Consider the following 25245-nt stretch of genomic DNA (forward strand, 5'->3'; position numbering starts at 1 on the left):
TAGCTGAGTGGTACAGACGAGCCCTGTGGTTGAAAAGGGCTGGGTTTGAATCCTGTCTATGACGTGAGGAATCTTTATCAGGTATTTTTAATCAAATGGTGAGTTAGCTGGTCTTATATAGAGGTAAAGGGTTTTTCTTTCAAAAACTTCAATTTTTCGTTTTTCAGAACAGGCAAACAGGCCATAAACATACAGTTCTACAGACATAAAATACTTACTCTTAGAGGGATGCAGCAGAGGAATGGCAAGCCAGCTGCATTAAATTGCCTAAAGCTCTTAATCAGTGGATTAAGAGCTTCCTCAACCCATCTTGGACAGATGAGAAATGGATGGAGGGAAACAATCAAGAAAGGAGGTGGAGCAGTTGGTTTCATTTGATATATATTAGAAATGAAAGCTGAAATTTTTTAAATTAAAATATTAAATACAACAAAATACTGATAAAAATACAGCAAACTCACAAATATCATGGTCAGGAAATCATCATCCAGCAAATACTCCCTTGTCCCTCGTGTAAGTATCTGAATAAATCGTGAGGCTTCATCATGGCACATGGATATAACTCTTGGGAAAAAACATAACAGACCATTGTTTTCATGGGCATTTCAGACACAAAAAACATTAAAATGAAAAATAACTGTCAATTGTATAAATAAACAAAATGAACAGCTTTTCAAACATGTTTAAAATGTATTTTTTTTTTAATATATATAGAGGAAACTAAAGCTCAACCATGCCATACAAGTTAATTTCAATGTTATTACATTATTACATCTATTCAGCATGCATACCCAAGGTGAGATCGGGAAAAAAAAAAAGTACTGAGACTAAATTTCATACCCTAATAAATCATAATGCTAATTGGAGGCAAGTGGATTCGTTATGGCAAAATTATGAAGACTATTATTGTGCTTGAATAATAACTAATTCAAAAAAAAATCAAAGTAGTTCACATTCACCGTTATTTGAAGCTAACCATATGTCTATACAAAGGTTCCCAAATGTCTTAATGGTCTAACTTCTAGTGAAAAAAACCCTATATGAAAACTAGTTTTTTTTTTTTTTGATAGGTAGCTGGAGAACAATTTCAGTCATATTCTCCATTAGTTTTAAAAGACAGTAATTTAATTATAACTGCATTAGTTGTGGCCTAATAACTAAAGTAAATTCCCATATTTGTCCAAAATAAGGGTTGCAGTTAGTGATATTTAGTACTTGGACTTCTTGAGGTGAGGACTACTGGAGACATAATGTACTAATTATATGCATACTGCTTATGTCACCATCATTAATTCCTGACATGTACCCTCAATGGGTGTACAGGATATGATAGTACTACATGAAAATTCATCCCCACTAACTTCCTATCTACAATTTTCCTCAAAAACAATCCATTACATGTCAAGAATCCAACATTATCAGATCTTATATTTCTTTCTTCTAAGGCACTTTTTACTGTATCAATCCACCTATATCTTGGTCATCCTCAGTCTTTTTCCTGCCAATATGGCAGAGAACACTTGTTTTGCTAATCTTTCCTCTCCCATTCTGTTTAAGTGACCATATCTGAGATTAGATCTGCTAATGCATTCCTGGATGCTGACAATGTTAAGTTCTTTCCTAATATCCTAATTTTTAATATGATATTGCTATTGATGCCCCTGATCTTTCTCAGGACTTGCATATCTGTGGTCTGTTGTCTTTGGGCAAGTGTTTTACTCCTGATCCATCTCTCAGATCCAAAGTTAAAATTGGTTTGAACACTGTCTTGTATGTAGCTAATTTAGTGTTTTGACTAATTTCTCTCTTATTCCATAAAAATTTATTCAATGGACTTCCTACCATACCAGATTTGTTGATTCTGTTGCCTATTTACATATTTAATTTACCATCTTCACCAAAAATCAGTAGATGAAATGTTTTACTTTAGTAGATGAAATGTTTTACTTTAGGTTCTCCATTCACAATGCAGTTGACATTTTTAATGCTTCTGGTTATTTTCATTGTTTTTTGCCTTCTAGTTGCTGATCTTCATACCATATCTATTACAACAGTTATTCGATTTTGTCAGGGCATCTTGCAGACTTGTAGCAGATTTATTTAGAAGTATAACATCATCTGCATAAAGCAAAGAGCTGACATTAACATCCCCAATTTTGATGTCACGTTTAATACCACTTTTCTTCATAATGTGATCCATATAGATAATGAATAACAGAAGGGATAATGTATATCCTGAAATAAGGGATACCTGAAATAGCATTTCAGGTATCCCTTAGTGACTGTATAAGTCATGGAGGGGCCAGGAGCTTGAGAATGCTGGATCTAGTAATGGTATCAGAGGATTTATCCATAACTATATATTATTCATAAAATGTAACACGTATCCATGGTAGACACTCTGCCTCTGTTTGGAAAAAAGTGCCGATGCAATCTTGTTTTAAGAAGTTGCTAAACATATGGAATTCTCTGTAAAGGCTAATTTTAAGACATCACTCTTAGATGTTAATCTAAGGCAAAGAACTGATGTAGGATCTGATCATTACTTTGACAGCCAAATTTAAATTAAAACTGCACAGGAATAAAAAAAAAAAAATTAAAAATCAAAATGAAAGGATAAGATATATCTAAATCAAAAATGAATGAAATAAAGGAAACTTTTTTTTGTTATGATAAAGAATCAATTTCAAATCTTAGAGAATGAGAATAGAAAGTGAAAAAGAAGAATGTCCAGAAGACATGATATTTGAAACGAAAGAGAAAGATTTTAGGAGAGTATGTAATGAGGGGTGGCAAGAGATTGTCTAGGTACTAAGAAAGGAAACAACACATGTTAGTTATCAAACGAGACCTGGAAATTCATAAAAGAAAGGCATAAAATTAAATTCTGTTTGAAAATGCCAAATCTCAGAGAACTAAAGAAATCCATTTGAGCAATTATAGAGAAAAAAATTACTTAATTAAAAGATCAGGAAGAGAAGATAACAGGAATTATGTGGACAACATGGCAGAAGCAGTAGAAAAGGCTTCGGCATTAAGATAACATCAGAAAATTGTATGAGGTGACAAAGAAAACATACTTTGAAGAAAAGAATCAATAAATGTTGTAAGAGATAAAAACGCTTCACTGCTAACTGAAAGGATAAGATTCTTGGAAGATGAAGAGAGCACCTGGATGGATTTTAAATGTGGAAACAATATAACTGACAGGCAAAGAAGTTTAATAATAATAATAATAAAAAATTCCATAAGCACAAAATTAAAAATTACATTAGAACCAATATCTAAAAATGAAATAACGAACATAACAGGAAGATGAAAAGTGCTAAGGCATGTGGCAATGATAATGTAGCAAAAGAAATGCTTAACACAAGTAGAGAAATTGCTAGTGATAAACTGCAAATCATCTTGAATAATGTGCTATTCACTGAAAAGATATCCAAACTTGGAAAGAAGATAACTATAATGATTATACAAAAAGATTTACTAAATATGAAAATTAGCGAGGCCACATACAATCTGCACCAGCTTATTCTTGAATTCATTCATTCACACTGCTTGGACATACAACATCCAATGGAAAAAAGTTTCTATAAATTTTGATTATAAGTAAAATAGAAAAGGTATTAAGGCATAAGCAAGTTGGTTTTAAAACAGTTGAAAGTACTGTACATCATATGTTTACCTTAAGAAATATCACTGTGAAAAGCATCAAATTTAAAATATTCATATTATTAAGAGAGCCCTCCAGGGAGTCAGGGACTCATCGAGGGAGGCCACATACTATACACACCAGCTATACTTATTCTTGAATCATTCACACTGCTTGGACATACAACATCCAATAGCAATTCCCTCCAATCACAATCACCCTATGAGAGAAAAATCTAGCCCTCACCCGCTTCTTCGCAGCATTCTTCCTCAGCTTCCAAGGATGTCCTCTTGTGTCAAATATCTAATCACACCAAAGTGCATGACTTTGCATTTACTGACATTGAACTGACTTCCATTTTCCCATGCCGACAATTCCAGCCTATTCAAATCATTCTGCAAGTACTGTATATCAGCAGCTTTCCTGATTACTCTACCTATCTTTGCATCATCAGCAAATAGCTGTATGTCACATGCCAAATTCTTCCTAATGTCATTAACATACAGATTGAATAACAGTGGACCACGAATTGATTCTTGTGGGATACCGCTAGTTACCTTAAATCTTGTTGACTCACATCCACCACTATATATACCGCTTTTTGACATCTGTCAGTCAGCCATCCTCTTACCCATGCTAATATTTCATAATCCAAACCAATATTCTCCAATTTATGCAACAGTCTTCCATGCTGTATTCTGTCAAAAGTCTTAGAACCATGGATACACCATGATTTTGCTAAGATTCAATCTTGTCTGGTTCAATGGTAACATTATTATAGAATGTGAACCAGTTGCTAATGCATGACCTTCCCTTAGGAAACCCATGCTGTTCATTACAAATTAGAGATTCACTGTCAACCCATTTCCGAATGCAAGCCCTATCCAATTCTTCCAAAATCTTCACCACCACTCCTGAGATACTGATCGGTCGATAGTTGGAATCTTTGCACCATCCTTGTGCAAGGGGATTACCATACATTTTTGAAAGTTTATTTTTCACTTGGTTAGACTATAATAAATTTAGTTTAATCCTTTATCCAAGTGTGAGCAAACAAAGTTTGCACCTAAAAATATCTTCAGGACTGGTGTAAGGTAGTACAACACCGGGCAACTCATAGCAAAGGTGAACCAAGCTAACATCCCTCATGTTATGCATTAAGGGAAGGGCCACTACCCAGACTAGTTTCGACCTTTATTGAGGTCTCTTCGGTGGGAGCTAGGCCCAGAAGTGGAGATACCAGGCAGAAGCAATGGCAAGGTGTTGTACTACCTTACCCCAGTCCTGAAGATATTTTCAGGTGCAAACTTTTTTTGCTCACACTTGGATAAAGGATTAAACTAAATTTATTATAGCCTAACCAAGTGAAAAATAAACTTTCAACATCTTTCTCTAAATCTAGAGTAATTTAATAAAAAGATGGCACAACTTTCGGCAACTCCTATAGGTGGAGATGACCTTGCTAATGCTTCTGCCTGGTATCTCCACTTGGGCCTGGCTCCCACTGAAGAGACCTCAATAAAGGACGAAACTAGTCTGGGTAGTGTCCCTTCCTTTAATGCATAACATTATACATATCCGCAAGGAGATGTGTTTTGCATTATGGGAGATACTGAGAGGAGGAGTGATGTTAGCTTGCTCCACCTTTGCAACGAGTTGCTGGTGCTGTACTACCTTACCCCAGTCCTGAAGATACTTTCAGTCGCAAACTTTGTTTGCTCACACTCGGATAAAGGATTAAACTAAATTTATTACTATACATTCTTTTTGTTCCTGCGGAATCTTCCCTGATCTAAGACTCAAATTATATAGCCTGGTCAAAGGAATAGTCAATTTAGCTAAACACTCTTTTAGCACCTGTACTGATATCTCCTTGCTATTATTATACCTAAATTTTATAGATTTCGCCAAAGTACTTGACAGCATTGATAGAGAGACATTATGCATAAAGCTATGGAATTCCTAACAAATATGTGAGAATAATAAAAGAAACGTATAAAGGAAGTAAAAATTATTTTATTGCACAGCAAACAATCCAAAGGTTTTGTTAAGCATTTGTTAAGCATAAGGATATGGGTATTATACACTTTGAACTCTTGCCACGAAACCAAACAATCACAGCTGAAGTACACTGTGAAATATACTCAATCAATTGAAAGGGTGTTGTTTTTCACCATGATAACACACACCCTCATTGTGCAAGTATCACCTGTACCAAGATTGAGGAACTTGGCTACGAATAGCTTCCATATCAGATTACCACTTATTTCAAAGTTTGAAACATTTTATTAATCTAAAAACATATGATACATTAGAGGCACTGAAATTGAGCATATGCAACTTCTTTGCCTTCAAACCTCCTGAATTCTGTACAAATGGTATTATGAAGCTTTCACAATATTGGAAGAGTGTTACTGATTCAAATGTAGAATATATAATTCATTATATTAGCAAGTGATTTATCTTTTATATTTTTTGAAAACGTAATGCTTAAAAACAACATTACTTTTGGGATGATGAGATATTATGTTTCGATAAAGTGCATCATATTCAAGGTCTGTGTGAATGAGATTTCTGATGAACCACGTCCAGCCTTGATGTTATAGTTTGTGTATGCCATATCTGTTTACTACCAAAGTACAAGAATGGTCTTTGTTGGCTGTATGATAGGTTAATCTGTATTCATGTTTTCACTTATTTTCCACATTTTTTGTATGTTTTGACATGTGGATTTCATAAATCTCTAGTTTTTTAAGGAGTGGATGAGCGGTTTAGGAATGTAAAAATTAATGTAAAAATCTTGAGATCATGCATAGTGGCATGAAAAAATAAGAATAGGATATCCCCACTCATTCAATAAAAAATAAGCAAGAAACAAAGATATAAAAACTCCCTTTTTATATCTAATGTGTAACAGACAATATTTTGATAGCACAACATAAAAGGAGCTTTCACCCTACTGCACAAGAGCTCAAGATTTTTACATTCTCCTAAACCATCTTGCATACCATATATAAAAAACAAACAAACAGAGGTTTATAAAATTGATTGTTCATAAAGTATATGCTATGTAGGACAAAGAAAACAATCCAGAGATCCATGTGAAGAGAAAAGAGAAAATACAAATCAGGATTAGCTTATCATATAACCAAGAAAAGTCATCCTGTTATTTGGCAGAAAATAGAAATGTCATACAAGCTTAAAGAATGTCACACACCTACTCAATGTAATAAAATCCAAGGTACCATCTTACATCAAGTCAAGTCATTGTTCATCAAAAAATTATCTCTCTTTCTCTCCACTCACTTGTTTTGGATATGATGCACATTATGTTTTGAAACATGATAATTCCACCTAAGTAAATATGGCATTACATGTCCTTTGTTAATTTTTTTCACATTTTATAGTAAAGGTCCCTTGTTATTTAACTTAAGTCTAATAACTTATCTTAAAAAAGGTGCACAAAGAGCTATACAAAATTAGTAGAGACCTGTCTGCACGGTTAGCCTAGTGGCTTTGCGCTTCACAACCACATGACTGGGGAAGGAGTGTCCCAGGTTTGATTCCCGTCAAAGACGTGAGGAATTTAAGGATCTTCCTCAGCCATAGCCAAGTTAGCTGGTCTTGGGCGCAGGCAGTAGGGTTTTTCCACCAGTTTATCTGGCGTTTTTCATCCTGCAAGCAGGCAAACCAGTCCCATGAATACACATGGATCTACAGCCATAAATACTTAACCCCCCATGAGGGGGCTCAACTCGTCCCAATAGGGACGGGGGAGAAAAAGGGAGGAAACTCCATAAAAATAAATAAATAAATAAATAAGTAGAGACCTGTAGAACTAATAAAGATTTTTTTTTTTTTAAATCTTATAATTAGTTATGTGGTCCTTATACTGGAACTCTCAAGAATGGATGAATTTGTTCTCCAGTTATCTTATCAAAAAAAAAAAGAAAAGAAAAAAAAAAGAATCTATTTTTTTTCCCCACTAGAAGTCAATATTAATATGGTTAACCATATTAATACTTTGTCATTTGTACGTATTGTAACATAACTTGTTTCTGTGTGTGCACACACTACACATGATGAGCTTGCTTTATTTTAATTAAAGTCACTTATTACATGTTACTTCAAGAGTTGAATTATAATCAAATCAGCTTGTTTCATAAAAATGGTTTTAGCAAATCCTTTGTTATCAAAGCTTTCAACAGTTTTATGCTCCCTGCTTAAACGTCTCAAAAAGAAATTTCTCATATTTCTCTTCCCTATGTTATGAAAACATCAGAATGTACTATGAAAGTTCGGAGGTCTCTCTCAACATCATTGTGTCCTTTCATCTTATCAGGCAGATTTCCGCTTCTTTTAATGTTACAATAATTAGCATTCATTTTGGTAAAATTATGGAGACCACTAATATATTAAGAGTAATAACTTTAATTTTGCAACATTATGTGGTCATCAACTAGAGTATACAGAGAAACAAGTTATGTTACAATTAAATGGTATGCCAAAGTACCACTAATGTGGTCAACATGGCAATATATCTAGTTATTTAATAAAAAAAAAAAAAAAAAACCTATATCAAAGTTACATTCAGCTTTAAATGGCCATTTATTAGCCCTTGTAATGCTCCTTCTTATGACTCTGCTTTACAACAATCTGCTCATATGATACTGCATATGATCAGATGAGTGAATTAGCAACATGATGCTGCCATGAATCATCAGATGCACAGTATTCTTGAACTCAGTTTATTTACGATCTTATCGCTTGCCACATCTCTTTCTATTTGGTGTTTCCTGTTTCACTGTGAACTATAAACTGTTTATTATTTATTATATTGTTGCTAATAATACTGTTGGCCAGCCGAGTTAGCGTATCTGCTCTCCAGCCAAAAGGCAGCGGGTTCGAATCCCGCCGTGGGCATGGATGTTTGTGATTATCTGTGGAAATACTAGTGGCGGTCGGCGGTAGATGGCATTGGTATAGTTAGTGGATTGAGTGGTGGAGACAGAGTTGTACAGCAGGCACCCTCCCTCGATGAGTCTTTGGCCTCCCTGGAGGTATCAAATAATAATAATAATGGCAGAAGAAAAAAAAAATTCAAACTAAGGGTGCTGTTCTCCAGTGAAAAGAAGAAGATGCATAAACCTATTACATTACATGCTACGATTAAAATGATTAAATTTAGTAAATAAATACTGCATTAATCAGAGGGTGGTGGTGGATGCAGTATTTACATCATTCACAAAACATATGACTGCTTAGAAACATCATTAAACCATTGCATGTATTACAAGTGGGGGAAAAAAAAGTAGTGATTTGCTATATGACAGTGGCCTGGAACCTAATATGTTGTATGACAGGGAGGATGTCTGTATTTTAAGCAAGGGCTGAGATTTGTTAATAAAAACTATGGCTAAGATCCTCGATTACTATAATCTTAATTGTTATGACCTGTTAGAACCAAAGGCTATCTGGGTTGAATATGTGATCCATTTCTTGAGATTAGGTAATTAATTAGAATTTTAGAGGGTTTTTTTTTTTTTTAAATTTACACTTACACCAGGTTTTGTTCTTTGTTGTAAACAAGGAACAAGTGCCTTTCCAGTCAATTCTGCATTTACTAGAGGACTCAGGGCATTAAGGCTGTATTTGTGTAGTATTCCATTTATTTTATTTGACAGATAAAATAAATTTTATGTATGGAATAGTTACAGTTTTATTAGAATTTAGTTTATTTTTAAGTGCAATCTTGTGAAGAAGAATGTTCACAGAACTCTTGCTGTAGCCATTTTTTTAGGATATCCCTGGTAAGTTTTAACTCACGGTTAAGTGCTTGCTCACTGGAGCAAACCTTCATAGTACTGTTTTTAGTGTTAATAACACCTAGTTTTTGTGTTTGGTGACAATAAGTTTATATATATAAAGGGTTTTAATAAATTTAGTTTAATCCTTTGTCCAAGTGTGAGCAAACAAAGTTTGTGCCTGAAAATATCTTCAGGACTGGGGTAAGATAGTACAACACCGGGCAACTAGTAGCAAAGGTAAACAAAGTTAATATAGTACTGTTTTTAGTGTTAATAACACCTAGTTTTTGTGTTTGGTGACAATAAGAGTTTATATATATAAAGGGTTTTAATAAATTTAGTTTAATCCTTTATCCAAGTGTGAGCAAACAAAGTTTGTGCCTGAAAATATCTTCAGGACTGGGATAAGATAGTACAACACCGGGCAACTAGTAGCAAAGGTAAACCAAGTTAATATCCCTCCTATCTCAGTATCTCCCATAATGCAAAACACATCTCCTTGCAGATATGTCTAATGTTATGCATTAAGGGGAGGGCCACTACCCAGACTAGTTTCGACCTTTATTGAGGTCTCTTCAGTGGGAGCCAGGCCCAGAAGTGGAGATACCAGGCAGAAGCAATGGCAATAAAAAGGTGTGCCACCTTTTTATTAAATTACTCTGGATTTAGAGAAAGATGTTGAAAGTTTATTTTTCACTTGGTTAGGCTATAATAAATTTAGTTTAATCCTTTATCCAAGTGTGAGCAAACAAAGTTTGCACCTGAAAATATCTTCAGGACTGGGGTAAGGTAGTACACCTTGCCATGCGACCTTGCCATTGCTTCTGCCTGGCATCTCCACTTCTGGGACTGGCTCCCACCGAAGAGACCTCAATAAAGGTCGAAACTAGTCTGGGTAGTGGCCCTTACCTTAATGCATAACATTATACATATCTGCAAGGAGATGTGTTTTGCATTATGGGAGATACTGAGATAGGAGGGATGTTAGCTTAGTCCACCTTTGCTATGAGTTGCCCGGTGTTGTACTACCTTACCCCAGTCCTGAAGATATTTTCAGGCGCAAACTTTGTTTGCTCACACTTGGATAAAGGATTAAACTAAATTTATTATAGTCTAATCAAGTGAAAAATAAATTTTCAATATATAAGGGTTGTTTGAAAAGTTTGGTAAAAAAATAAGTTAAACACATTTTTTTTGAAAAAATGTGTTTAACTTATTTCTCAACATAGTCTCCATCAAGGTCTACACATTTGGTCCAGCGAGTTTCAATTTTTTCATCCCATCTAAAAAGTAGGATTTGTCAAATTGTGCAAAATAGTCACTGACAGCCTTGATGACATCCTCATTTGAAGAATTTTTTTTCCCACCAAGTCAAATTTTTACGTTTGGGAACAAGAAGTGTCACACGGAGCTAAGTCTGGAGAATACGGTGGATGTAGAACCAATTCGAACCTCGATTCATGCAATTTTGCCATCATGATGGCCGATACGTGGGATGGTGCATCGTCTTGATGAAAGAGCACTTTTTTGTGCACCAATCTTGCCGTTTTTTCTTCAGTTCTTCTTTTAAATAGTCCAACAATGATGCATAATAGACTCCTGTTATTGTCTTAACTTTTTTCAAATAGTCTATCATGATAATTCCTTGGAAATCCCAAAAAAAATTGGGCATCACCTTCCCACCTGACAAAACGGTCTTTGCTTTTTTCAGTGCTCTTTCACCAGGTATTGTCCACTGTTTTGACTGCTGCTTGGACTCAGGTGTGTAGTTGGTGGATCCAAGTTTCATCTAAAGTCACGAATCAACACAAAAAATCCTGCAAATTGTGATTAAACACTGCCATACACTGCGTTGAAATGTCTTTTCGCATGCGTTTTTGATCAACAGTCAACAATTGTGGTGCCCATGGTGCAAAAAGCTCTTTCATGGGCAATTTTCTGTGCAGGATATTATACACCCATTCAGTTGAGATGCCTACATTCTCAGCAATCTCATGCACTTTCACTCGGCAGTCTTCCATAATGACACTATGGATTTTGTCAATCATTTCCTTCGTAGTGATCTCAGTCAGGCGTCTGGAGCACGCTTCGTCTTTGATGGACTTAGGACCACGTTTAAACTCATTTATCAAAAAATAAATAGTCTTTAATGCTGATGCAGAGTCCCCATGATCTGTATCTAACTCGCCTTTGATCTGCGTGGCTGTCCACTTCTTCAAATAAAAGTGTTTTATTACTGCACAAAACTCGTTTTTCTCCATTTTTATGAAAAATGCAAACATAGTCATTTTAAATGTTTGCCAAACGAAAATTATATGTTGCACGTGCTAAAAGTTTGCCAGGGGTCATGAAAAAGATGATACGTGCCAACACTGGTATGAATGAACAAATTGTGGCACCGTTTATTGTAAATTTACCAAACTTTTCAAACAACCCTCGTATAAGCATATATTCTTTGGTATATGTAATCTTATGGTAAACAGTGAAGGAAAGATGTGTGATAAGTGTATCTGGAAATGGAAGTGTGTTTTTATTTTCAGTTTCAATTTCATTTGAAGTAGTGCACTGGAGAAGGGTGGAGACCCCATGGCTATCTCCTCTATTTGTTTATAGAATTGTCCTTGGCAAACAAATTTGCTTGAATACTTGATCAAATAAGGATGAGATAATGGGAGGAAATTCTACTTGGATAAGGTCTAAAGTGTCCATAAGGGGAATACTGGTGAATCGAGAGGCAATGACAAAACTGATCAGTGTGTTCGAGTAGTTTTCTAATAGTACCTTAAAGTGGCCTGAGTTTTTTTTATGTACAAAGAAAAGTCAGTATAATGGGTGAGCACTTTAGCTAAGTGTTCAGCCAGTATATTTTGTATGTGGATGAATCAATGTGATCTGCAACTAGGCATAACAGCACATTCTATTTGTCAATTTTTGGTAACCCATATATCTAGGAGGTGGTCTGAAATTGTATGGTTCATGTTTATTTGTAATTTCCACAGAACAGGAGGTAATTTTTTTTTAAAGAGACTGTGGTGAGTTCTGATCAGTGTGTGTATTGGTAGGATCATAGTCCAGAGTGGGTAAATGCAGTAATTCTTATGGAGAGAGGTAATTTTTTGTGTGTAATCATGTTGATTAAGAACTACAGTGGCATTCCCATTATCTGCTTTTGTAGTTATAATTCTTTTGTTATTATTCATCTCTATTAGCTTCAAATTATTTGTAGGAGAGGCTGCTTTTTAACAGTTTTGCTTGTATTAGGACATTCTCTACATCCAGTCTGATATTGTTTGCACTAGGTAGGAAGGCTGTGAATCTCTCTCTCTTTCAATTCGTACCATAATTTTCAGTAGGAATCTTTTAGGTGTGAGAGCAGAGTTATGGTCATGGCTGAATGTGCTGACTTCTGATCACCTCAGTATGAAAGGTGACAGGTTTATTAAGTTTTTTTTTCCAGTGGTTGTTCAGGAAGTCTTAAGACCTATAACATGATAGTACTGTATGTGGACAAGTAATTAAAAGGAAGAAGGGAATCTATTAATGTGCTTTGTGAAGAGTTGGAGGTTGTATGTATGTGCTAGGGAAAATGATATGAGATGAACTGTTCCAAAGAATATAAGTATATGGAAGAAGAAAGGAACTTCTCCATTTTCTCTCAAAAAAAGATGAGACGTTAGTTTGATAAGTCTGGAGCTGAACGGTAGATGGATGTTGACCAGCAGCTGCCTGTTTTCATGCAATTAGAGGGCAGTGGAGAAACAGTGATGGCCAGTTCAGCAGGTCAGTGTCCATGGAAATACCTACAGAAAATACAATGCAGAAACAGAGCATCTATGGGAAAGCAACTTGAAGGAGTCAATGAGAGAAGGATCACCTATTAAATGAATGGCTCTCTCCTGGATACAATCTAGCATTTGGAGGAATTTTTGATACACCAACCAAGATTGATATTGTAAGACTAGGTGGATTTGGGATTTATAAAGTGGTAGGAGTTGAGCAGAAGGGAAATAATGATTCCCTTCTGCTAACAAAACAAAATACTCAATCCCTTCCGAAATCGTCGACCATCACTACATACAAATTATAGTCATGCAATCACTATCCCTATCTGTACATCAGGAAAAATAGCCAAAATTTTGAAAAAATACAATCTATGCACTGCCTCAAGCTTTACTTGAAACGAGTCTAATTTGTTTCTCCAAGAACCAACTCCATCTTCTCTCAGTTCCTGGGAGCATGTGTGTATGTGTATACATGGTTTCTTGTTCCTGCAAGTTGGTCTACTATAGGCAGACCAGTCAACATCTACTTTGAAGAATATATATATATATATATATATATATTAGGATAACCAAGCAATTTTATATGCTTGGTTATTTTAGCTCCTAATCCCAAGTATGCAAACAATTAAGTTTGCGCCTGAAACAAAGTTCAAGTCTAAAGATGGTACAACACCAGGGCAACTCATTGTAAAGGTGGTTAAAGCTTTGATCACTATTCTTAGTATTTTCCCATAATGTAAAGCACATCTCACTAGAAGATGTATACTGCAATGCATTATGGGTGGGGTCACTACCCAGACCGGTTTCGACCTTTTTTGAGGTCTCCTCAGTGAGTAGCTAGACCCTAAATACCAAGGTTTTAGTAATACAAAGCCTTATCAACTTTACCTATATAAGTTGCAACAAGGTGTATTAAGTTTTAATAAAAATCTCTGGAGGAGATATTGATGGGAATAAATTTTTAACTTAGGTATATTGTATATTAGGATAACCAAGCAATTTTATATGCTTGGTTATTTTAGCTCCTAATCCCAAGTATGCAAACAATTAAGTTTGCGCCTGAAACAAAGTTCAAGTCTAAAGATGGTACAACACCAGGGCAACTCATTGTAAAGGTGGTTAAAGCTTTGATCACTATTCTTAGTATTTTCCCATAATGTAAAGCACATCTCACTAGAAGATGTATACTGCAATGCATTATGGGTGGGGTCACTACCCAGACCGGTTTCGACCTTTTTTGAGGTCTCCTCAGTGAGTAGCTAGACCCTAAATACCAAGGTTTTAGTAATACAAAGCCTTATCAACTTTACCTATATAAGTTGCAACAAGGTGTATTAAGTTTTAATAAAAATCTCTGGAGGAGATATTGATGGGAATAAATTTTTAACTTAGGTTAAGTTGCCCTGGTGTTGTACCATCTTTAGACTTGAACTTTGTTTCAGGCGCAAACTTAATTGTTTGCATACTTGGGATTAGGAGCTAAAATAACCAAGCATATAAAATTGCTTGGTTATCCTAATATACAATATACCTAAGTTAAAAATTTATTCCCATCAATATCTCCTCCAGAGATTTTTATTAAAACTTAATACACCTTGTTGCAACTTATATAGGTAAAGTTGATAAGGCTTTGTATTACTAAAACCTTGGTATTTAGGGTCTAGCTACTCACTGAGGAGACCTCAAAAAAGGTCGAAACCGGTCTGGGTAGTGACCCCACCCATAATGCATTGCAGTATACATCTTCTAGTGAGATGTGCTTTACATTATGGGAAAATACTAAGAATAGTGATCAAAGCTTTAACCACCTTTACAATGAGTTGCCCTGGTGTTGTACCATCTTTAGACTTGAACTTTGTTTCAGGCGCAAACTTAATTGTTTGCATACTTGGGATTAGGAGCTAAAATAACCAAGCATATAAAATTGCTTGGTTATCCTAATATACAATATACCTAAGTTAAAAATTTATTCCCATCAATATCTCCTCCAGAGATTTTTATTAAAACTTAATACACCTTGTTGCAACTTATATAGGTAAAGTTGATAAGGCTTTGTATTACTAAAACCTTGGTATTTAGGGTCTAGCTACTCACTGAGGAGACCTCAAAAAAGGTCGAAACCGGTCTGGGTAGTGACCCCACCCATAATGCATTGCAGTATACATCTTCTAGTGAGATGTGCTTTACATTATGGGAAAATACTAAGAATAGTGATCAAAGCTTTAACCACCTTTACAATGAGTTGCCCTGGTGTTGTACCATCTTTAGACTTGAACTTTGTTTCAGGCGCAAACTTAATTGTTTGCATACTTGGGATTAGGAGCTAAAATAACCAAGCATATAAAATTGCTTGGTTATCCTAATATACAATATACCTAAGTTAAAAATTTATTCCCATATATATATATATATATATACACAGAATATACACAGAATCAAACAGGAAAAAAAAAAAAAAACAACTAATATATATTTCATCACAACAAGTTCAGATGTGAGAGACTTTTTCTAGAATCTGCAGCTTAATTTAACTAATTACAGATGTGTTTAATTTCTGAAAAATATGGGAAACAGTAATTCTAAAGCATAGCAAGTTACAATCTATGTTTTCTATTAATTTCCACAGAGGACAACCTTCCTAACTAGGACTTCTACACTTTAATGTACAAAGTTTCACTTTACTTTGTGTTGCTGGTGTGTGTTACAATTTATATTGTACCCTCTGAAGATGTCTCCACGAACAAAGGCAACATTATGAACGTTAAGTTGCTTAATTCACTTCTTGTGCCATTTTCATTCCATTAAACATGAGGTGATTTAATCACCAAAATGCCATAACATGTTTACACATCAATAAGTACATGGATGCAAAGTGTCCAATGAAGTTAATATGACATTTGGATACTACTGAAATAACATGGATACAAAGCTTATATTTCTGATCTATTTCATCCATGTGGCCATTTGGGTAGCTAAACAGACTGAAATGTCTGTTTAGTCCAGACATTAAATTATTTGTATAATTTAATGTCTAACTATTTGGATTATTCATTACACAAACAGTGTGGAACAAACTGTGTAATCACTTTAATAGTGTAATAGACTTTACTGATTTTTTTTTTTATTATTATTCATATTTAATTTGCTAATATTTTCAGCATTAACTGACAGTCACTTGTTAGTACATTGTCATTTTGTCAATAACTTCAGACTGTAGGTCTTTGTCATCTACTTCAGAGTTCATCAGATATGGCCTTTGTGCTCTCTTTAAAATGCTTAAATGATTAAAATGTTTGCACGTGGGACAAAGAGTCATTCCATAGGCCAGTGTTTCCCAGATTTTTCCTACGATGGAACACTTCACAAATCCTGAAATTTTTTGTAATGTATTAATAATTAATTATGACATAATCATAAAGAGCATTAGTACACTTATGTATATGGTGTGACATGTTGATAAATATAAAATTACATTTAAGTCACTTATCAATCACTTCACTAATGAAATCTTGTAGCACTTTGTGTAGTTTCCTCAGACCAACATAATTAAATTAATTTGTGCTGATTTTCATTGACATATTCCATTCTGATCACCAAAAATTTATAATATTATTATAAGTACTTACGAGGGAATGCAGACTTTTTCTCCTGTGTGCTGGTAGTTTTCCCTTCTTTTGTACATCCCGGAGATCGCTTTGAAGGCTGGAGGTGGATGAATCACTATCTGTTGCATCACAAACACCTTCAATAAGAGATTTCTTAACACCAAAATCAAACAAAGTCCCTTGTCTCTTATTCATATTAAAATTTAAATCTGTAGGCATATTACTTTTAAAAAATCACGACACTACGGTTTCAAAATAAGCACTTTCACCCTACATTATGAACTTGCAAAGAAAGTATTCAGTATTACTAGATTTGAGAACTAGATACAGACTACCTAGCTCTTCAATTTCAGTGGAAAAATTTTCTTTATACTCCCTTGCTGATTGGTCACTAACATTTGCAACACAGATGTTATTTCGTTCAGTTTTGAGAACAGAGGATATGCCACCCATTGTTGTAATCGGCTTGCAGGCAATTTTTATGACCGGTCATAAACAGCAGTATTCCCTTTCCCGAATTACTTCCATGTTTAAAAATATACGGCATGGTCAGTGACATCATGGAACACTTATTCACTTTCCACGGAACACTAGTGTTTTGCGGAACACAATTTGGGAAACTCTGCCATAGGCTATTCATAACATTCAGCATGTTTCAGTGGAACTTTACACAAAACTCAATATTGACCCAGTGTTCTATTCTCTGGTTTCTGACAGCAATGTAAGACGATGTTAAATACAATGCACAAAGAATGCCTTTATGAAAAAAGCAACTAAGAGCCAACTAGTATAGACTGATGGGAATATCAAAGTCATTGTTTTATGCTTCTCTAATACCATATCCCAGAAAAATATTCAAGTTAGGAAATTTACATTGTTAGCATTCAAGAATATGTGAGTAGAGCTAATCTAAGGTAGTATGATCACTTAATGGAATGGGAGAGAAAAAGTTAGAGCCGATGTTTGTTTCCAAGATAGTAGGAAAAATACACAGAAAATACTAGGATCTAGGTGGAGTGATGTAGTCAGAAGCATCCTAGAAAACAGAAATATAAGATCTAACAATACCGGAGTGTTAACAAGTGATAGACTAATTTGGAGGAAAGTTGTGCACTTGTTGAGAGTATGTGCTGGGATATTGATGACAATGATATTTCTATGCAAACAAACAAACAAACAAAAAAAAAAAAAACACTACTATCTTTTATTCTCCATAAGGAGTAGATGAGACCATTTTAGCCACATCTCATTTTTGGAGACTGAGGAAGCAGTCTATCTCCACTGTTAACTAATCAGAAACAGCTGGCCCAAGACTATCACTAATTTTAAATTCACAGCATCCAGTGAAGTGGTGCAAAGTGACACTACCTCATAGTCCCTAAATGTAACACAATATATTATCGCCTGAAACAGTGCGAGTTCTATAGTTGATCTCCTTGAACATTTGTTTATTTAGTTATTATTTTTTTATACTAATGCAACACAAGAGAAAATGCAAAACCCACATAATGCATAAATGTCATTTACAACAGCCTCTATCAAAAACACAAAGTAAACATTATGTGAAACTTGTATTCTAATAATCTAGCAAAAAGATTATTACACAGGATCTCAAAACTCTTGATACAGAGGAGGAATAAGTAATTCATTGCAGTTCCCTTTAGCAAGTTATATTTTTTAAATAAAAATTTCTGAGATATTCTTTTCATACTTTACAAGTAATAGTGACATTCCTTCACATTTGTAGGGGGAAAAAGTACATTCTCTACTCAGTTGCATTACATTATACCTATTTCTCCAATGAATAAGAAATTAAGAGATGTCTTATATATCTCTGCCAGCTTACCTTTGCCAATAATCAAGAAACCTATCACATGTTACGTAACTTAGTTTATCCCCTCCTGCAGCCAAAAATAGAGGCATTTTCCAATAAAGAGGAAGTCCACATGTCTAAGTACAGAAAACATTTAAATCAAATGTATGGCTGCAGTTTAAGAACAATCTTTATTAATATAAAAAAGAAATTTCAAATAAGGAAAGATAATCTGTTCAGATAAATATGGTGAATACAAAATGAGATTATGACACACTGAATACCTTGACGATGACTTTAAAATTTTCCTTGGTGACTCTTCCATTCAGTGATGAAAAGGCTGCTTTAATTTTTTGTAAATGATTTTCGATATCACTGGCACTTAATGGTCGACCATTGGGGAAGTAAAATGTTGGTATATATACAGAATGAGAAGATGTGAACTTGTTACACTGTTGTGGAATGGGCCTTGATGAGGGATCAACATTTTCTTTATCCCTGTAGGTTCGAAGGGACTGAAAGACAGAATAAAAAAATACACTTTGTCATAATACTGGCATAATATTTTTAAGTAAACATTTCAGTACTCAATATCATTTACAAATTCTGAATATTATATATATATATATATATTTTTTTTTTTTCCCCTGCTGGTATTACATTGCCAAACTACTGACAAGCAAATTGCCATAATTTTTGAATAAGAAAGATGTTGGAAAATGACTTCTATGCAGTTTATTAGCATGATAAGATTAATTACATCAATAGCTGGATCTGTCCTCAGACTGATATTTGACCATTGTTCATATAGTTAAATATTTCATATAGTTAAATACCGTGACTGGCACGCAAACAAGCCTTTGGAAATCGTTATTCGACCCTCAGACAGGCGAGGCCCCGGGAGGTACCCAAGGCCGCAATGTGCATTCGAAAAATCAGTGCTTAACTTATATATATATATATATATATATGTGTGATCAAACTGAAATAATACGGAATAGACTGGTTAATCCTTATTCAGGAGTGTCTTATGTCTGTAGATGTGTGTGTGTGTGTGTGTGTGTGTGTGTGTGTGTGTGTGTGTGTGTGTGTGTGTGTGTGTGTGTGTGTGTGTGTGTGTGTGTGTGCACACATTCGTTCGTTCATGGGGCCAGTTTGCCTGTTCTGAGGGACAAAAAACCTGAGTTTCCAGGTGAAAAACCCTCTACTTCTGTATGAGACTGGCTAACTCACATATGAAAGAAGGTAAGTGTTCTTAGTAAGAATACATTTTTCCACTCAAATAACTTTTCTCTTTTGCAGTGGATCACTTTTGAGGATATTTTCAAATTATAAGTATTTAACTATATTAACAATAGTAAATATCTGTTTGAGGACAGATCCAGTCATTGATGTAATTAATCTTATCATGCTGACAAACTGCACAGAAATCATTATGTTTTGGTAATGTAATACCAGCAGAAAAAATTTTTGTAATAAATAGTTCTTATGAAAAACAAAAATATATGGTATTTAAAACGCTAACTGCAATTCCTACTCCTTTATTGCCCTGTCCCCATAAAAATACCTTGATTTTTCTCAAAGAGAAAGTGAATATTATTAAAAGAAAGCAAAGGAATGGTAGTGGTCAGTACAGCAGAACAATGCCCTATATAAACAAGGGGATAATGCAGAAACAGGGTGCCTATGAAAAAGGGAAAGGAGGGGATCTGCTAAATTGACTGGTCTCTTTTGTATGCAATCAAGAATTCCTAGAGAGGTTTTGGGTGTATCACCCAAAATGTGAGAGAAATATTCTAAGGTTGGTCAGATCTGAGATTTTTAAAGTGTTACGAGTTAAGTGAGAGAAAAGTAGTGTTTGAATGAAAAGAATATCAAGTTTTTTTTAAAAGAAGCTACTGATGTAATATGTTTCTGCTAGGATAAGATGAATGTGAAAGTCAGCCGAAGAAGGGGAAACTGATCTTGAAAGGAAGTCGGAATATTACCAGAAGTATCAAATCTACACTCATGACCAATATTTGACAGTCACAGGACTGTCACTCATCTCTGAACATTCTCTAGGATTCCCTTATTCCTACATATTCAGGTAACCAGACCTGTCTACACTAATTCATATGCGGTCTAAGTATCACCTCTTTATTTATACTTATAAATATCCTTTTAGCAGTGGTTCTGTTCCCTGAGTAACACAGAATTACTCAGTAATACAGAGAATTATCTGAGAGACATATACATAATGTATGTTAATATATCCCTCAAACTTCAACTTCTAATACATCATCATACTCCCAAATCATTTGCTGCTTCTATGTCCTGGAGTAAGTGCTACAATACACTACAATACATTTCATCTCATATGGCAAAAATGCATGACTTCATACACACTTAGCAAGAGAAAACCATTATATTCCCAATCATCAACCAACCAATTCACCACCATATTCAAATCATAGCAATTTCATATTTGATCAAGCAAATTGGGGTGAGCAGTGGCATGTGCACTTAATCACCCTTCTCTCTTAAGGCACTTTCCCATACACAACTTACTAGTATCTAGTAGTTACCATTCCTGTATCAAAGCTACCAATCAACTATCGACATCCATTCATCCATTCACTCCCACATCCCCTCAATTTCAACAGCAACATTTCAGTCATGTTGTGTTTCCATTACCCATCTTTACAAAATATAGAAAATTATCATACATATATCTTTTCTGTCCAATATAGACTGTCATCCGTGAAAAATGTAATGAGATTACTCAACAAGTCGCCCTTTATGTGGTTCTCTGGAGAGAGAGATCTATTCTTATACAAAATAGTGGTGAAGGCTACAGATTATATATAATCTTCATCACCACAGTTGGAAAATATAGGCTTATAATTGCTACTCTTTAGTTGGATCCCTCATTATGCAGTGACACTATGTTCACTTGCTTCTACACTTCAGTAAGTGTTCCTATTGCTCTCTTCTTAATCAACCAATCTAAGAACATTATCAACTCTTTCAACTTCTTTTAATATATACTCCAAAAATTTCACCTACTCTCACAGCATCCAGATGACACAATATTCCAAACATTTTGTTCTTCAACTACAACTATATTGATCACTGCTATTTCCATTCCTCCAACATGAAACACACACACACACACACACACACACACACACACACACACACACACACACACACACACACACACACACACACACACACACACACAAATATTCAATGATCAATTCTTCTACTATAATCCTCATATTGATGACTCACACTATCTAAAACAAAAGTCAGTCTTCCACAATCACTCTTTTTCTGTTAGTTACAGATGGAGGAATATTTTAGCACTACAGAAGAAAAGAATGAACTGGGAAGGTTAATGCAAAAACAGCTATAGAGAGGCTCCCAGGAGGAATGTGCAAAAATTTTTTTGATTCCTTGAATGATTTTAAACCAAAAATTTTATATTGAGAGTCCAATTTCTAATTAGTACAGAAATATGACAAAACTAAAAAATCATGTTAAATGTTTATTTTAGAATCAGAAATGTTTGAATGTCTTAAAAATTTAATGTTTTCCAAAATGGTTTAATGTCATAACTTACTTTTAAGATTAAAGAAAGCACTATTTCCAGACATTCCTATAAGAATTTTTATTAATGTTCATTAAGTATAGTTTCTGGGAAATTCCCAGAAAAATAGAAAAAAAAAGTTCCAACGATGGTCAGAGGATGACCGAAGCGGTCCACACCCCGTAAACCCTTGCCCCAGTTTCCACATAGGGATACCCTTCCCCTTCGTTTTTCCCCCCTCTCCCCACAACAAAATAATATATATATATATATTTATATATATATTATTAATAATAACCCGGGTTTCCAAACTTATTTCCCGTGTCTCAAGCACATCCCAATGTTCTTCCCCCCCCCCCCCCCCCGTTTTACATACAAACTTTCAGCAAGAGCTTGGATTTAGAAGGCATCTTTAAACCAAAAACAAGGTATGTACAAAATTTTTCCACATTTTTTATTCTGCCATAATTGCCTTCTATACTCGCCCATAATGCCCTAAATATATATATATATATATATATACCCCTTTTTGAGTTATGTTAGCCAATATATTAAATATAAGGGACACTCCTAAACAAAAACAGGCTAAAATAGCCATTAATTATATTAATTAATGTTCATTATTTTAAGAAATGAACATTAATAAAGTTTTTATAACAGTTGATCATAATATCTGTCTTCTGTTTGGATACACATTTTAGTAATAATGCTTGTTTGGTTGTTTCTATTGCTCACTTTGAATATGGTCTGCAGCATCCAAATTCTCTGATGCAGTTCATCCCTATATTTTATCTGTAGTACACAGAATGACACTTTAATGTGACTTCTAATGCAATAGTTTAAAAGAGTAATGTTGAGAAATCAGTCTAAGGATAAGGATGTCCTTTGACCAATCAAACAGAATAATGAACAGTTCAGATAATCAGAAATCTTTGCAAAAGAGAAGCAAAGGCTCCATCACATCATGATGGAAATACATATATATATATATCATCACATCAAGGAATCCTTCAAAAGGTACAATAATTCATTCTGCAACAAAAATTAAAGTATTTTTCCTCACTGAGATGACTGATAAACATATGGTCAGATGATTTAATTCCAACAAATCCACACCACCATACATTTACTATACACAATATTGGAAATTAATTTCAACTGTTGCATGAGTTTTTTTTTTTTTTTTTTACTGCTCCATTTATATTCATTACAAGCATTATTCATTCCATCTTAAGCAATGTTACTTCAATAGTGAATACACTGTACCTCTATGCATCTGTATTTGGAAGCATGAACAGATAAACTTCACTCATATCTAATAATCTGTCATTTCAAAATCTGCTATACTTCTACTATTAAGTTACAAAGCATGTCAATATTTGCCAAGTACTGTTCTGGGATTGGGTTATACTCTCAAAGCATTTCTGAACTGGGTGATTAATGTCACATTCAGATACAACAATAATAACTGTGTTCATTTCTGTGGAGATTACTATAGATTAACAGCTTGTTGATTATGGACAATGCGGTTGCTGAAATCACATTATTCATAAAAAAAAAATGCACTTCTGTTAAAAAGCAGTAAAGAGTAAATTCTTCTCTAGTATAGTCTTGGCATACTTCTTGGAGAACAAAGGAATATTTATTATATGAGATGAAAATTTAAAGTGGAATGAGGAATGAATGATTCCCTATCAATAAGAATTGCTTCAGTGATGCAATCAGTGCGGCTTGTTTGGATCAACATGCTGAAAACAATAATGAAGCATAGAAGTCATGTGCATAGAAGAAATCCTAGTGGAATGAAAAAAATCATCCCCCATTTGGCACATTTGTGTGTGGCCTAAATTGCCTAGTGAACAAACAATGTACTAAGCTCAGAAAGAATGGCAAGGATGATACCAAGAGTGTTTGGAGAATGGTTAGTGTTATCTGGTTTTCTGGTGGTTGTGTGAACAATTTGATGAGTTCAGTATTAAATGAGCATTAAATTTCCAAGGAAGATGACCTCACTATTAGTAAAGTTAAACTTCAGAAAAGTGCATTTAAAAAAAAAAAGAAAATCAAAAAGTTAGAATGGCTGTTGACATTAGGAGTGATAAAGACAGAAAATAAATTTGATAGAATGATACAGATTTTTTTAGCCAAAGAAAACAAAAAACAAAAGTTAGAAACTCTATATCATGGTATAGCAGAGAAAATACTGGCACAAAATGTTCCTTTGAAATGTGTTATGAAAGATTGTCAATATGAGAAGAATGTATTAGGACCAACAAGAGGTTTTGATATATTCAAGCTATTTGGAATTCTGATCTTTCTCACAAAAGACCACTGGCAGCATGTACAAAGCTGTTCTTGGTATAGTGAGAGATAACTGTCCTTTGACAATTAAGGACAATGTCCTTTGGACATCTATATAGAAGTTTGAAGAGGATGATAAGAAGCCAACCTTATCCTTGGGTGGATGTGATGGTATCATCTGAATGAGAGAAAGCCTCTGTAGTACCTCATTTGGTATTGGCAATGCTCTTTGACTGGAAAAACTGGAGTTCAAATCTTGTCTGGGATGCAAAGAATCTTTATAGGACTTTTCAACTGAAGATGAGTTAGCCAGTCTCACATTTTAGTTCCAGGGTTTTCCCCTTGCAAACAAGTCAGAAGAACACATGCAATCAAGAGACACAATACACCAGCCTCAGAGCTTTAGCTGCTCTGGCTATAATCCTTTTTTTTTCTTTTATTTAAAAAAAAAATTCACCTTCGGAGAATGTTGATACACTCGTATGAATGAATGTATGAAGGTAAAAGACAATCACAAACATCCATGCCCACGGTAGGATTCAAACCTGCAGCCTTTTGGCTGGAGAGTGGATATACTAATCACTTGGTCAATCAGTCAGCCTATAATCCATAATAACAACTATCATCTGAATGAGAGAAGCAGAAGCATGGAAAGGAAGAAGTTGTGTTTAATGGTTTGGACAAGTGACTGCAAAGCACCACTTCCATTTG

At 34.6% G+C, this 25245-nt stretch overlaps 1 protein-coding gene across 3 annotated transcripts in view; it reads right to left on the reverse strand.

The window, feature by feature from the left end:
• Positions 1 to 25245, reverse strand: part of LOC150093384 (serine/threonine-protein phosphatase 2A regulatory subunit B'' subunit beta-like) — a 284810-nt gene that overhangs the window by 91437 nt on the left and 168128 nt on the right. For all 3 annotated transcript variants that reach the window (XM_090413283.1, XM_090413284.1, XM_090413282.1), the window contains 3 exons: positions 18944 to 19174; positions 18693 to 18796; positions 462 to 564 (listed from right to left, as the gene is read on the reverse strand). In XM_090413283.1, the coding sequence (XP_090269409.1) occupies positions 462 to 564; positions 18693 to 18796; positions 18944 to 19174 (438 nt within the window). The remainder of the gene's footprint in view (positions 1 to 461; positions 565 to 18692; positions 18797 to 18943; positions 19175 to 25245) is intronic.

This window comes from Typopeltis vanoorti, chromosome 24 (assembly GCF_054136105.1).
Source record: "Typopeltis vanoorti isolate ZY-2024b chromosome 24, IOZ_Tvanoo_1.0, whole genome shotgun sequence".
Lineage (NCBI taxonomy): Eukaryota > Metazoa > Arthropoda > Arachnida > Uropygi > Thelyphonidae > Typopeltis > Typopeltis vanoorti.